The 13861-nt window shown below is 34.1% G+C and overlaps 2 protein-coding genes across 5 annotated transcripts in view; one reads left to right on the forward strand and one right to left on the reverse strand.

Moving 5' to 3' along the window:
* Nucleotides 1-10831, forward strand: part of PPFIA2 (PTPRF interacting protein alpha 2) — a 474519-nt gene extending 463688 nt beyond the window's left edge. The window contains exons 30-32 of one of the 2 annotated variants that reach the window (XM_033866289.2): nt 5969-6128; nt 7337-7428; nt 9443-10831. In XM_033866289.2, the coding sequence (XP_033722180.1) occupies nt 5969-6128; nt 7337-7395 (219 nt within the window). In that variant the 3' untranslated portion in view covers nt 7396-7428; nt 9443-10831. The remainder of the gene's footprint in view (nt 1-5968; nt 6129-7336; nt 7429-9442) is intronic. The other variant, XM_033866290.2, reaches the window with a different exon arrangement.
* Nucleotides 10832-11581: 750 nt separating this feature from the next.
* ACSS3 (acyl-CoA synthetase short chain family member 3) overlaps nt 11582-13861 on the reverse strand; it is a 144048-nt gene continuing 141768 nt past the window's right edge. The window contains exons 16-17 of one of the 3 annotated variants that reach the window (XR_012324278.1): nt 13557-13725; nt 11582-11813 (exon numbers count right to left, since the gene is read on the reverse strand). Coding sequence is in view for 2 of the 3 variants with exons in the window: in XM_073788374.1 (XP_073644475.1) it covers nt 11658-11813 (156 nt within the window). In the remaining variant the exon portion in view is untranslated. Of the gene's footprint in view, nt 13726-13861 lie in introns of all 3 variants that reach the window. The other 2 variants (XM_073788374.1, XM_019952190.3) reach the window with 2 other exon arrangements.

Here is a 13861-nt window from a genome sequence, read left to right on the forward strand (position 1 = left end):
TGCTTTATTTTTTAGATTTCACATATAAGTGATATCATATAGTATTTGTCTTTCTCTGTCTGACTTATTTCACTTAACATAATACCCTCTGAGTCCATCCATGTTGCTGCAAATGGCAAAATTTCATTCTTTTTATGGCTGAGTAGTATTCCATAGTATATATACATGCAACATCTTTTTTATCCATTCATCTATTGATGAACACTTAGGTTGCTTCCATATCTTGGCAATTGTAAATAATGCTGCTATGAACATTGGGGTGCATGTATCTTTTCGAATTAGTGTTTTCATTTTTTTCAGATATATACCCAGGAGTGGAATTGCTGGGTCATGTGGTAGTTCTACTTTCAGTTTTTTGAGAAACCTCCATACTGATTTCCACAATGGCTGCAGCAATTTACGTTCCCACCAGCAGTGTACAAGGGTTCCCTTTTTGCCACATCCCCTCCAGCATTTCTTATTTGTGTTCTTTTTGATGACAGCCATTCTGACAGGTGTGAAGTGATATCACATTATGGTATTAATTTGCATTTCTCTGATGATTAATGATGTTGAGCATCTTTTCATGTGTCTGCTGGCCATCTGAATGTCCTCTTTGGAAAAATGTCTATTCACATCTTCTGCCCATTTTTTAATTGGGTTGTTTCTTTTTGTTGTCGAGTTATATGAGCTATTTATATATTTTGGATATTAACCCCTTATCAGTCATATCATTTGCAAATGTTTTCTCCTGTTCAGTATGTTGTTTTTCTAGCTACTATTGTGGAATGCTCTATTTCTCCCTTCAGTTCTGTCAGGCGTTGTTTCATGTATTTTGGGACTCTGTTGTTAGGTGCACATAATTATATCATTTTGATGAATTGGCCCTTTTATCATTATAAAGTATCTCTGTCTTTAGTATATTTCTTGGTCTTAAACTCTATTTTATCTAATATTGGTATAGACATTTTACCTCACTTGTGGTTACTGTTTGCATGGTGTATATTTTTTCATTCTTTTGCTTTCAACCTATTTGTGTCTATGCATCTAAAATGTCTCTTGTAGGGAGTGTATAATTGAATCTTGTTTTTTTAATCTGGTTTGATAATGTTTAAGTCATTCACATTTAGTCTGAATGTTTAAGTTATTTATATTTAGAGTAATTATTGATATGCTTGGATTTCTCTCTGCAGTTTTATTTTTTTCTATATGCTTCATGTCTTCTTTTGTTCTTGCTGTGCTTCTGTTCTTCCTTTACTGTCTTCTTTTGTGTTAAATACTTTTCTAATGTACATTTTAATTCCTTTGTGGTTTCTTTATTATATTTTTGAGTTACTAGTCTCAGTTTGTTCTAGAGATTATAATATGTAATTTATCACAGTATACTTCAGATTACTACTAACTCAATTCTAATAAATTATCAAAACTTTGCTCCAATATAGCTCAATTCCCTCCTTACCCTTTGTGCTATTATTGTCATATATATTACATCCATGTGTTATAAATCCAATAATAGTGTTATAATTATTGCTTTATATGTCTTTTTAAAAATTTAAGAGCGGAAAGGAAAAAAAATGTATTTATAGAATTTTTTATATTAAACCACATATTTATCATTTATGTTTCTTTTCATTTTCTTCTGTGGATTCAAGCTACTGTCTGGTGTCCTTTCCTTTCTCCAATATAACTCTATTCCCTTTTTATGTTATAAACCCAACAATTGTTTTTTAACTCAGTTAAGGGAATAAAAGAGAAAAATATGTTTGTAGTGTCTTTGTATTTACCTATATAATTGCCTTTTGCTCTTTATTTATTCATGTGGATTCAGTTTACTGTCAGGTGTCATTTCCTTTTACCCTGAAGGACTTCCTTTAGTATTTTTTATAAGGCAGGCCTGCTAGCAACAAATTCTCATTCTTTGTCTGGGAGTGTCTTTATTTCACCTTCATTGTTGAAGGATACTTTTATTGGACAAAGACTTCTTGATTGACAGATTTTTTTTCTTTCAGCACTTTGAATATGCCATCTCATTCCTTCTGGCCTCCATTGTTTCTGATAAAAAATTAGCTGTTAATTTTATTGTGGTTCCCTTGTATGATACATCAGTTTCTCTCTTGTGTTCGAGATTTTCGCTGCCTTTTAACAGTTTTACTATGATGTCTACTTGGACTTTGGATGTGTAGATTCATGTTTTTCATCAAATTTTTGAATTTTGGGACTATTATTTCTTCAAATATGTTTTTCTGCCTAATTCGCTCCTCTTCTGGAATTCCCATTAAGTGTATATTGTGTGTTCAAAGATGTTCCATGGGTATCTGAGGCTCTGTTCATTTTTCTTCATTCTTTTTTTCTTTCTGTTCTTTAGACTGAATAATCTCAATTGCTGTATCTTCAAGTTTGCTGATTCTTTATTCTTCCAGTTCAAAGATGCTACTGAACCTCTCTAGCGAATTTTTTTTTAGAAATGGCTTTTATTTATTTATTTTTGGCTGTGTTGGGTCTTTGTTTCTGTGCGAGGGCTTTCTCTAGTTGCGGCGAGTGGGGGCCACTCTTCATCCGGTGCACGGGCTTCTCACTATCGCAGCCTCTCGTTGCGGAGCACGGGCTCCAGACGCACAGGCTCAGTAGTTGTGGCTCACGGGCCTAGTTGCTTTGCAGCATGTGGGATCTTCCCAGACCAGGGCTCAAACCCGTGTCCCCTGCATTGGCAGGCAGATTCTCAACCACTGCGCCACCAGGGAAGCCCCGTCTAGTGAATTTTTAATTTCAGTTGTTTCACTTTTCAATTCCAGAATTTCCATTAGATTCTCTCTCTCTGTATATATATATAATATATATATATATCATATATATAATACATATCATATATATGTATAATTTCTGTCTCTTTATTGATATCCTCTATTTGATGAGTCATTTGATGAGTCATTTTTTTTTTCTTTGCGGTACGTGGGCCTCTCACTGTTGTGGCCTCTCCCGTTGCGGAGCACAGGCTCCGGACGCACAGGCTCAGCGGCCATGGCTCACGGGCCTAGCCGCTCCACGGCATGTGGGATCCGCCCGGACCGGGGCACGAACCCGTGTCCCTTGCATCGGCAGGCGGACTCTCAACCACTGCGCCACCATTTCCTTTTTTTTTTAAACATCTTTATTGGAGTATAATTGCTTTACAATGGTGTGTTAGTTTCTGCTTTATAACAAAGTAAATCAGTTATACATATACACATATCCCCATATCTCTTCCCTCTTTCATCTCCCTCCCTCCCACCCTCCCTATCCCACCCCTCTAAGTGGTCACAAAGCACTGAGCTGATCTCCCTGTGCTGTGTGGCTGCTTCACACTATCTGTTTTACATTTGGTAGTATATATATGTCCATGCCACTCTCTCTTTGTCCAGGCTTACCCGTCCCCCTCCCCGTAACCTCAAGTCCATTGTCTAGTAGGTCTGTGTCTTTATTCCCTCCTTGCCCCTAGGTTCTTCATGACCATTTTTTTTCTTTAGGTTCCATATATGTTTTAGCATACAGTATTTGTTTTTCTCTTTCTGACTTACCTCACTCTGTATGACAGACTCTAGGTCCATCCACCGCACTACAAATAACTCAACTTCGTTTCTTTTTATGTCCGTTATGTTTTATTACGGGATATTGAATATAGGTTCCTGTGTTGTACAGTAGGGCCTTGTTGTTTATGTATTTTACATATAGTAGTTTGTATCTGCTTTTAATCCTTATTCTTAATTGTTGAATCAAAAAGATAGTCTGCATAAACACATACACACTTTTTTTTTTTTTTTTTGCGGTACACGGGCCTCTCACTGCTGTGGCCTCTCCCGTTGCGGAGCACAGGCTCCGGACGCGCAGGCTCAGCGGCCGTGGCTCACGGGCCCAGCCACTCTGTGGCATGTGGGATCTTCCCGGACCGGGGCACAAACCCATGTCCCCTGCATCGGCAGGCGGACTCTCAATCACTGTGCCACCAAGGAAGCCCCATACACACTTTTAAGTACAATTATTATCCTTACTTAAAAGTTGGAAAAATAATTTTAATAAAAATTATTAAAGATCTGTCATATCATAACAATTCTAAAATGCAGACTGACCTGAAGTAGAGGTCCAGTCAGAGACACAAGTCTATGTGGGTTCTAGTGTTGCTTCTTAAAAGTAATGAACAAGTTGAAAGGCCTATATAGAACGTTATTATCTGCCTTTAAAATATGCTACCTCTTGTTATTACTAAAAAAGCACATGATTTTATCATTCAAACCCTCTAGTCGCTTTTGTCTCAGTTTTTTGTTTGTTTCTTTGTTTGATTTTGGTTTTGTTTTTTGAGTGTGAACAAAAATATCTAAACAACTTAGCTGGAGCCAGAATAGACTTGTTTCTGGGGCTGATCGCATTCAGATTCCACTGAAATGATTTGAGAAGTGTTCATGTGCTGCTACAGACAGAGGATATCCTCAGCTGAGAGCATATCTTTCAGTCTCCTCTCATGGAAACCTTTTCCTGTGATGTTGTTGCTTATAGTTCCCATTAACTTTCTGCAGTAACACTATGTTAAGTTATGCTAAGTTAAGGAATCATGATTTAAATTCTCAACTTACTGGCATATTTTTGAGCCCTTATCTCAAACATTATAGGAGCTGTACATTCCTACAATGTAATGTAATGTTTTATAGAACTGAAGAAAATTTATGTTCATGCAACAACTTCTCCAAGATTCAAGAAGTCAGAGAGGCCACAACTGTGAAATTCTGCTTCTTTTTTCCATTTATAAACATTTGGAGGTCTAAGGCAAAGTCAAATACAGCAGTTGAGAAGAGTAGCAGAAATCTCTTAAAGTGTAAAATGGCTATCAAATCTGAACAAAATTTATATATTAATAATAAGGATTCTAAAAGAAAAATGGATAAATGTAATTACATAAATGATTTTATTTTTCCCAGATTAACCTTGTATGCTACTTAAATTAGTAGTCTATGATGAATACTTTATAGTGTTTCTTATTTATAACAATAATTTAGGCTGAATATCTATCTATATTCTCTATGCCCAAATGAAGTCACCTGAGCTAGCAGAGTCAACCACACATATTTAACTATAATTTTAGGGAGTAGACAGTTCTTCCTTAGATGAAAAACTTAGTGATATAAGAAGATAAGATCTGTGTAGAATGATTAATATTTTCCTTAGATTAGAAACAAAGAATATAATCAGTCAAATGGTAAATTACATATTGTTGCTTACCAATTCAGAGAAAATAATGGTTTGTCTGCAGGTACAATGTGTATGCACAGAGAGGGAAGATTTTATGCAATTAAGATATAATAGAATCAGCAACAAGAATTACATTGTAGAACAGCAGCCAGAGTTACATTATGCTTTTAGTGGCATCTAATGAGCACATGTATTTATTAAAAGGAAGGTGACCATTTGCATAGGTTTTTCAACAAACTACAAGTTAATTCTGTATCAGCTGAAATCTAGCAAATGACAAATTTAGTTTCTTACACAGAATATAAATTATCGTATCCCATATGAGCCAGGCTGTATCAAATATAGATTTCCCATAACATGTATCTTGTATACATAAAAGCAAAATTCATGAAATAATCAAGTGTGAATCAAATAGTGTTTACCCAATACTTATTCAGCTAAGTATATCATCTCATAACATAAAAACAGTTGGCATGAAGTGCAACAAAGTATACCCAAAATTCTTTTTGGAAAAACTTTGGGGTTTTATTTTAAATTTTCAAAGATTTTACTTTCATATATGTTTTAGATTCGAAATCATATGAACTTTTTAATAAAAACATTTCTATTTCACATATCCTGCATTCTCATTTTGGAATCAATATAACCCTTGAAATATAGTATTCCATATGTATACTTTACAGACAATGTAAATAATCAGAGTTACATGTTTTAAGCATCTGGACTAGTTTACTTGTTTTCATTACATCAAATTGTATCTCTGTACTGGCAGAGTGATGACAAGAATTTCAGGCGTGGGTCGACCTGGAGAAGGCAGTTTCCTCCCCGTGAAGTACACGGAATCAGCATGATGCCTGGGTCCTCAGAAACGTTACCGGCTGGATTTAGGTTAACCACAACATCGGGGCAGTCAAGGAAAATGACAACGGATGGTACAGTAGTTTTGCATTTCTGCTTATAAAGTAAAAAGCTTGTTTAGCAAATGCTGTCATTCTCTGATCTTGCACAGCTTTCTGGAATTGATTCTTTCCTTAAGTTGGTTTGCTCTGCTTGACGTTTACTTTGCTTTCATCAGACCATACTCTTTTGTAAGCTGCTAATGCATGAACTCATGGCACTTTATTCATATTTTAAAAATAATTTAAAATATCCTAAAAAGGACTATTTTGGCTAATGTCCACATCTAGGAAGAAAAACATCTGCATGATTTGTGTTTCTTTACTCTTCTATTCACCAAGTAAATAATTTGTTTAGAGGATGGATTTGGACTAAAGATCCTTAATAAACGGAAATTAACTCCACTGTCACCCTACATGCTTGAATATTGCAAGTTTTCTATTTCATCTTAAAAACTCAGACTCATCAGATATTCTCACCTATGACCAAGGCAGAAGGCCTTAAATAAACAAGCACAACCATGAGAAGAGAATTAAACAAACACAAAACCGACAGTAATTTCCCAATTAGTATTTCCTTCTGTGGACATTAGACTTGTGTTATATACTTCACAAAGGAAAACAGCCATTCTGGAGGAGAGACAAATTTGAAGTTGTAGTCACAAAGTTATGTCTGTCTGGTAAGCATCAAACAAAAAAGCCCCACTCTCTTTATTGAGACAATCACCTAGAATTATTATTTCTTGTCAAGGTGATAGTTATCATGGCCCTTAAAATAAGTTCCAGTATAAACCATGATCTTTGATCTATATTCCATGATCTTTGATCTCTATTTCTTCTAAGTTGTTACTATTATGGAACACATTAGCAAAATTCGTGAGCAATTTAACATGATTAAAATGAGTATAGAAGCTTTTCAGTATTGGAGGGGAAGACAATCCAGCATACTGACTTCTCCAAGAGCAATCTTTGCTTCAAAAACAGGAGCACCCAGGGGAACTGTTCTTGTTAACAGATTTCATCTAAGGAGGAATACACAACTTGAAAGCTCAGGTGAATCACACTGGAATAAATTTTCTTTAGTAGCTTGTCTTGAGAAAAGGAATATGAGTGGCTTCTATCTGAGAGAAAGAAGGTCTATTAATATGTTCAGATCCCTTTATGCAGGGAAAATGAATCTTTCTCATCTGAAATTTTGTACTCAATCATCCAAGTCCCTCTAAAGCCCTTTTCTCCATTTGCAGTTCCTTCATCAAGACTGCAGAGGTTAGACAACTCCACTGTTCGCACATACTCATGTTGACAAGCCACTCAAAGGAGGCAGCACTGACTTGCTGTGAGTAGTTTTCCTTGGCTGACAAAAAACAAACCGCCAAAAAAAATGTAACCTACATAGACTAGTAAATATACACGATACTCTCCGTTGTGGCGAAGAGTGAGAGAAGTGAGAGAACCCCTTTGAATTGCTAGAGAGTGGAAAGTTCTTTATATTGTAACTCTTAATCTAGGATTTCCTATCACCATCTGTCTGCTATGGTTTAAGGCCCATCTGTTGGAGGCCTGTCACTATCTTATTACACATCAATGGGTTGCTACTACACTGGTTTCTACTTTTTCATAGCACTTTATATTGATGCATATAGCATTTTACTGATGAGAGTTTGGCACTTACAGAATAACACACTTTTAAGTGAGTATTTTATATAGGGGAAGTTGAAATAGGCAAATAGTATTTTAGTAGGTACCCAGAGTCAAATAGTGGCAGAATCAGGAAAATGATTTGGAGGTGATTTCACATTAAAAACAAAAGTATAACTGAAAAATCTGAACTTCTGGTATGTTGTTTTTCATCAATGTGATTAATACTTGTTGAAAACGTATAGGAATTTTAAGTATCTGGGGTTTACAGCAGATAGAAACCAAGTGAAATAACATTATAACAATGGCGGACAGGACAGAAAACCATCCTATAAAATCATAAGCTATAAGGCATTTGTACTTCGAGAAATACTAGTTGATGGAATCTAATTCCAAATCCATATGAAAATGGAATTTTATTGGAAACCAGTCTTAGTAAAACTGTGTTTTCATAGAAAGTAAATGTCAAGAACTCATAAACATTTCTTAATCTACAACTGTGCTTTACCAAAATATTCTACCATTTACGATGAATTAAAATTTTGGAGAAACACTTTTTAGAGCAATATTTAGAACCAAGTATGTGCACAGGGTTGGGGAGGGGAACAGCTCATCTTGTGCTGTTTATTCATTGCCTTGAACTAAAAGCTCCACACAATTTACTGATGGTCTTTGGGGCCTAATATAGGAGCTGATATGCTGCCTTATTTGGGTCATTATTTGAAGCTGCTGATGATAAAACAAAAAGCTTTCAGATAAGAGATTTAATTTCAGAATGTAAAACCCTAACGTTAAAAATTTAATTATGGTATACAATTTGGCATCTTATTAGGCATGATCTAAAATTTGTAATAATTTGGCTAAATAAGAGGCTTTCCAAAATACTGTTTGTAATAGTTTCTACACATAACATGATAATTTACCAGGAACTAGAATTAGAATACTTCACTAATTTACAAATGACTACTTAATATGTTGAGTAGTGCTTGCTTCTTAGCTCTTGACTGATGGGTAGAATTAGTCTTTAACTATTTATAATCTGTATTTTGTGCTTGGCATTCTAGTTCATATTTCCTAGTTTTTACCATTAAATGGAATAAAGGTATTTATTTCCAATAAGTTAATCTGGGACAACCAATTTCTATTGTGAGGAAACATTAGCATTTTTGTTATTAACACAATTCAGAACATATCATTTATCTCTTGTGTCGGGATAGTAATTGTGACCTTTTCCTAAGTATATTATGACTGGAAAGAATCAGTGATGCCACATCACTAACCCAGATTCTTTATATGTTACTGATTATCATTATGTTTTTGTCACAGTTAAACAAAGGTCTCTTTTAAAGAGCTCTAAAATATATGAGTTAGAATACAGATCTATTCCATGGAATAGGTCAACTCAACTCAATTATTAATGAGCAAGCTGTACGCTTTTCAGAAGGACTGCTGAGGTTTTCTGTGACTACCTCTGTTTATATTACTGCCATACTTTCTACAAAGTTGAGCAAATCTTATTTATGAACCTCGCCTGCACAAAATTAGAGAGGAGCAAATATTAATTACATACAGCCATTGGTTAGACCTGAGATGATATCCTACCCTTAGGACAAAAGTGGGCAGGATGCATGGAGGTGCACCAAGAGTCGCAGAGGGAGATTTTCCAATCTGGGATCTTTCAGTAAACTAATGCTGTCCATTACATATTTTAGATGTCGTCTTTTCAGTCTACTCTACCTAAAGTGCACTACCATCTAAGAAGATAAGCAGTGAAAACCTTTGTGAAGACTGAATTCTAAGGAAATAATCACAACTAATGGTTTATTAAGCTGAAAACGTGATTTTGGGGGGAGTCAGATATTAAGTTTGATTAGTTTACTACAATTGTAAGAAAATGCTTAAGTCATTTGAATAATAAGCATCATCCACATCATAAATTCTGTACAACAGATGCTTTTATGAAATGGAGCCACTTGTTTTTTCATGTCTTATTGTAATATACTTGGCATTTATGTATTACTGTGTATGCATTTCTTTTTAAATGTGTAAGTCTTATGTAAATGGATATAAATATGATTTTTTTAAAAATAAAATATATGGTTCATGGAGTCTTGAGTGCAAACATTTGACAATTCCAAGTACTGTTTGTATTTTACCATTCCACCATTTTTACAGTTTTTGCATTGTAACAAATTGATATGTTTCCTGGAAGCATGTTTCATGCTTCCACATGTTTCTCTCCTTCAAGTCTGTCAATCCTTAAAGCTGAAAACCTGCCTCTGATCATGTAAAAAAGAATGATTTAACCTGGAACTGGAGCCAAAAATAGACCTTTAAAGGAAATCAGGGATGTCCTATATCTTTAGAAATAGCACTGTGATGGCTCGATCTCCTTTTCAATACAAAACAAAGCCAAACTGTTTACAAGAGTCAAAAGCAATTATTTAAAAAAATTTATAAAGAAAAAAAAATCTCTTCTTATTACCTGTGGACCAAGAAAAAAAAAAAAAAAAAAACTTCTTTACTAAGAACCACATGTTCATCCAAATACCTTGAACCTCCAGCCAGCCCTGTTCAGTGAATGTCAACCACTGCAGAGTCTGAGGTCATTTCCACTGGAAAAAGCAAAACCCCAGAAACCTTTCCCTTTTGTCAATGTAATAGGGCATTAGCCAGACTCATGTCTAACTAACGTTATATGCTCTTAGCCGAGAAGGCCTTGTTGCGACTTCCCTGAAGTCAGTCTTATCAGAGGAAATAAGACAGAATGATTAACATATATAGTGTATAAAAGTATAGAAGAATAATCTCTCTCTTCCCTGTGGCTTTATTTGGTGGTGTTACTGTTGTTTATTCTTTGTTTATATGGGAGATTTCAAAGTAAATCTATTTAAGAATACCATTTATCTAACTGCTGATTTTCTGCTGCTTGATCTTAGTAACAGCAAGACCTGTCATTAGTAATTCCTTTTTTGTATTTAATTTGCTATGTTTGCACGTACATTACATTTGTTTTGATGTCAATTTTTGTTTAACAGATTCACTCAAAAGGTAATGGTAACAGAAACCCTCTCCATTGTCAATAAACAAAAATACTTCCAGTTCTCTGTTTAAGCTTTGTTTTCTAGTCACATATAGTTTAAAATTTTACTTAAACTATAATGAAAATCATTCTTTTTAGTGATCAATCGTTTAGCTTCAAAAGTGAGTCTGCCACAAGAGGGAGCACTAAACTTGCTTATGAAAGTGATTTTAAATTTTCTAAAAATGTTGCCTGATTAGAAACAATGGGAAAGAGCTTTTTAAGTTTGTCTGAATATGGGGATCTTGACTTACAGAAATGAAATATAATATAGAAACTACGGTATCATAATAATACAAACTAGATTTGTATCTACTGTTCTGCACAACTTAATTGCATAAACAGTTCTTCCCCTTTAAGAGATCACCTAATAAGAGATATTAACCATTTAAAATAGACTAACATACAGGGATATAAAAGATCCAGTTACTTGCCTCAAAAACCATAAAATATTCTTTGATGTATAAGATCATTTTTGCCAGATTCTAAAACCTATTTCATGGATTAAACTTAGAACCTTGGTTTTCTTCCTTTTAACTATCAACATTATGAATTTTCATATTTTTAATAATCAGAACCTTTACAAATATAATTCTCTATAAATAAAACTGCTTTTAAATGTAAAGCAGTTCTCATTTGTATACACTTAGTACATTTTCACAGGCAAAATAGATCAATTAATTGGCACTTTTCTATAGATTTTAAAATAAAATATTTACATTTTAATTTTAATACCTTACAGTAAAAAAATTCTATGCAACTACCAAAAGAAGATCATGCAGAATTTATTTCAGCAAATTGCACTTTTTAGTAACATTATATTGTTATTTTTAAAGACATTTAATTCAAAATATTTTAAGTACTATTGAGTGAAAGTACCTTATGGTAAGTATTAAAATAGAAAATTCCTTTTTTTTTCTTCCAAAATTTAAGCAATCTGATGACTGTATCTTTCTTGCCCCACATTCAGTCTTGTGAGAGGAACAGTACTTTCTCTGACCCTGCAAAGGAGATCACTTTCTTTAACCAGATACAAGAAAACACCACTTCCCCAGTCTTGTGCACTGTTTTCCAATCCCACTCAACAGGAAAATAACCCAAGCCTGCTTGCTGAAGTGTCTCTCAGATTGATTACCACGAAAAATGTGCAAGAGGATCAAAGATGTAATCGTTAACACAATTCTTGTATATGCCTGGGTTTATACCTTGCAGATGAACTATGATACACAATCGGCTACAGAATTTGCCATTTCAAATTAACTGAATTTTATATGAAAAAAGAAGGTAATACATCTTAATTCTAAGACATTAAAAAGTGTGAGATTACAGTTGTGATAAGATAAAATGTACTCAAGAGAAGAGACAGTTTAAGGAACCCAACAACTTCAAATTATAAGTTGAATATCTATCTAATTAGGTTAACTCAGTCTACTAAAATAATTAAAAGGAACAGTTAGACGAATGTATTTTTTCAGGTGTAACAATCAAAAAGCCAATTTTAGCAAATAATTTACTTTGAGAAGCCATTTATCTTATAGGCTACAGTCCAAAAAATCCTAACATTTTCAGAATGTCTTTATACAAGTTGTAAGCAATTTTTATGAAACAAACAATAAGCTCTTATCTATTATCTCTCATATATATTTCGTGATATGTTACCAGACTATATGTTAAGACAGTTGCTCTTAAAAATAATGTTCCTGATGGACTGAAAGACTGAGGAATACTTTAAGAACCGTCAAGACATGGGTATGGTATTTTTTGAGTTTAAATATATTCTTTGATAACTGATCTCATGTAGAGCCCTAAGTAAACCAAATAAGTAATTATCTGTATCTACCTACTCTGGATAATTGGCACATTATCATATGCTTATTAACAAAGACTAATTTTCAGTTATTTTTTTAATGCGCAATAGCTTTACAGAAGTTTAAATGGAAAGATGTGCTTTGGATATGACAATTTTTTTTTTTTAGTGAGTTATTTAAAAATTAGAGATTTCACATAAAATCTGGATTTTTGGTTTCTCTTAAAACTCCTCCCGGTTTTTAGCTAATGTAAAAACTTTTACATTTCTTCCTTAAGAGCTTTCCTTGCCAGTTTCCCCATTTCTACACATTTCCTTGTTTCCAAAAGAAGCTGGAATCATTAAGAGTATACAGTCAGCTAAAGAGCCCTCATCTCCATGACAAAGAGATTGGATTAATTGACCTCTATGCTCTCTGCCAGCCTGTGATTCCCCTTGACTAAGTAACAAAGGATTGAAGAGAGCTGTACCTTGGTTGGTACCCAGGTTTCCCTCAGGAAATATGTGACTAGACAGATTCTCCTACTTAGAAAATCATGTCTAGATGATTACCTAAAACTTCCCATTTCATCCATTTCATTTAAAATAACCATGCATGTGGGCATCTCAAGAATATTAGAAAATATTCAGAATTTCTATAAGAAAATTATAATTGTTTTCTGACTTCACTTGAGTTTTAGGTCTTGGGTCAAAGCTGCAGAGTCCTAATTTCAGCAAGTGGCTCGATATTAGTGTCACTTTCAATTAAAATGTTTTTTGGGGGGTACAATTTTTATAAATCGTATGTCAGATATATTTTTCTTAAATCAAAGTTCTGGAAAATCTATAATGAGCAATGTTACAGGTAACCAGTAACAGTGCTAATTGGGCTAATCAAACAGAAGGCCTTTTACTAGTTTTCACGTACATTGTTTTTAGACCAAGCTCTACAACTTACATTTCAGTTTGCATGTAATTTCTATTTAAATATTTATTTCTGGGAAATAATTCCAAAATCTAACTCCAATTAGAAAAGTGACAAAAAAAGAAAAAAAAAGTCATAATGCCTGCTTCAGCATTTCTTCTATGTGCCCAAAAATGCTGGGGTCTTCAATTGTAGGAGATACCTGGAAAGAAAATTAGAGCCAGTTGAAGGTGCTTCATTGAACCCTTCCATTCTATACAATTAAACAATTGTATGCAATCTTGTATTCCCCATTATCTTATCATACTCATATGGAAAGGTTCAAAAACAGGGAACTT

The sequence above is a fragment of the Tursiops truncatus genome, chromosome 11 (assembly GCF_011762595.2).
Source record: "Tursiops truncatus isolate mTurTru1 chromosome 11, mTurTru1.mat.Y, whole genome shotgun sequence".
Lineage (NCBI taxonomy): Eukaryota > Metazoa > Chordata > Mammalia > Artiodactyla > Delphinidae > Tursiops > Tursiops truncatus.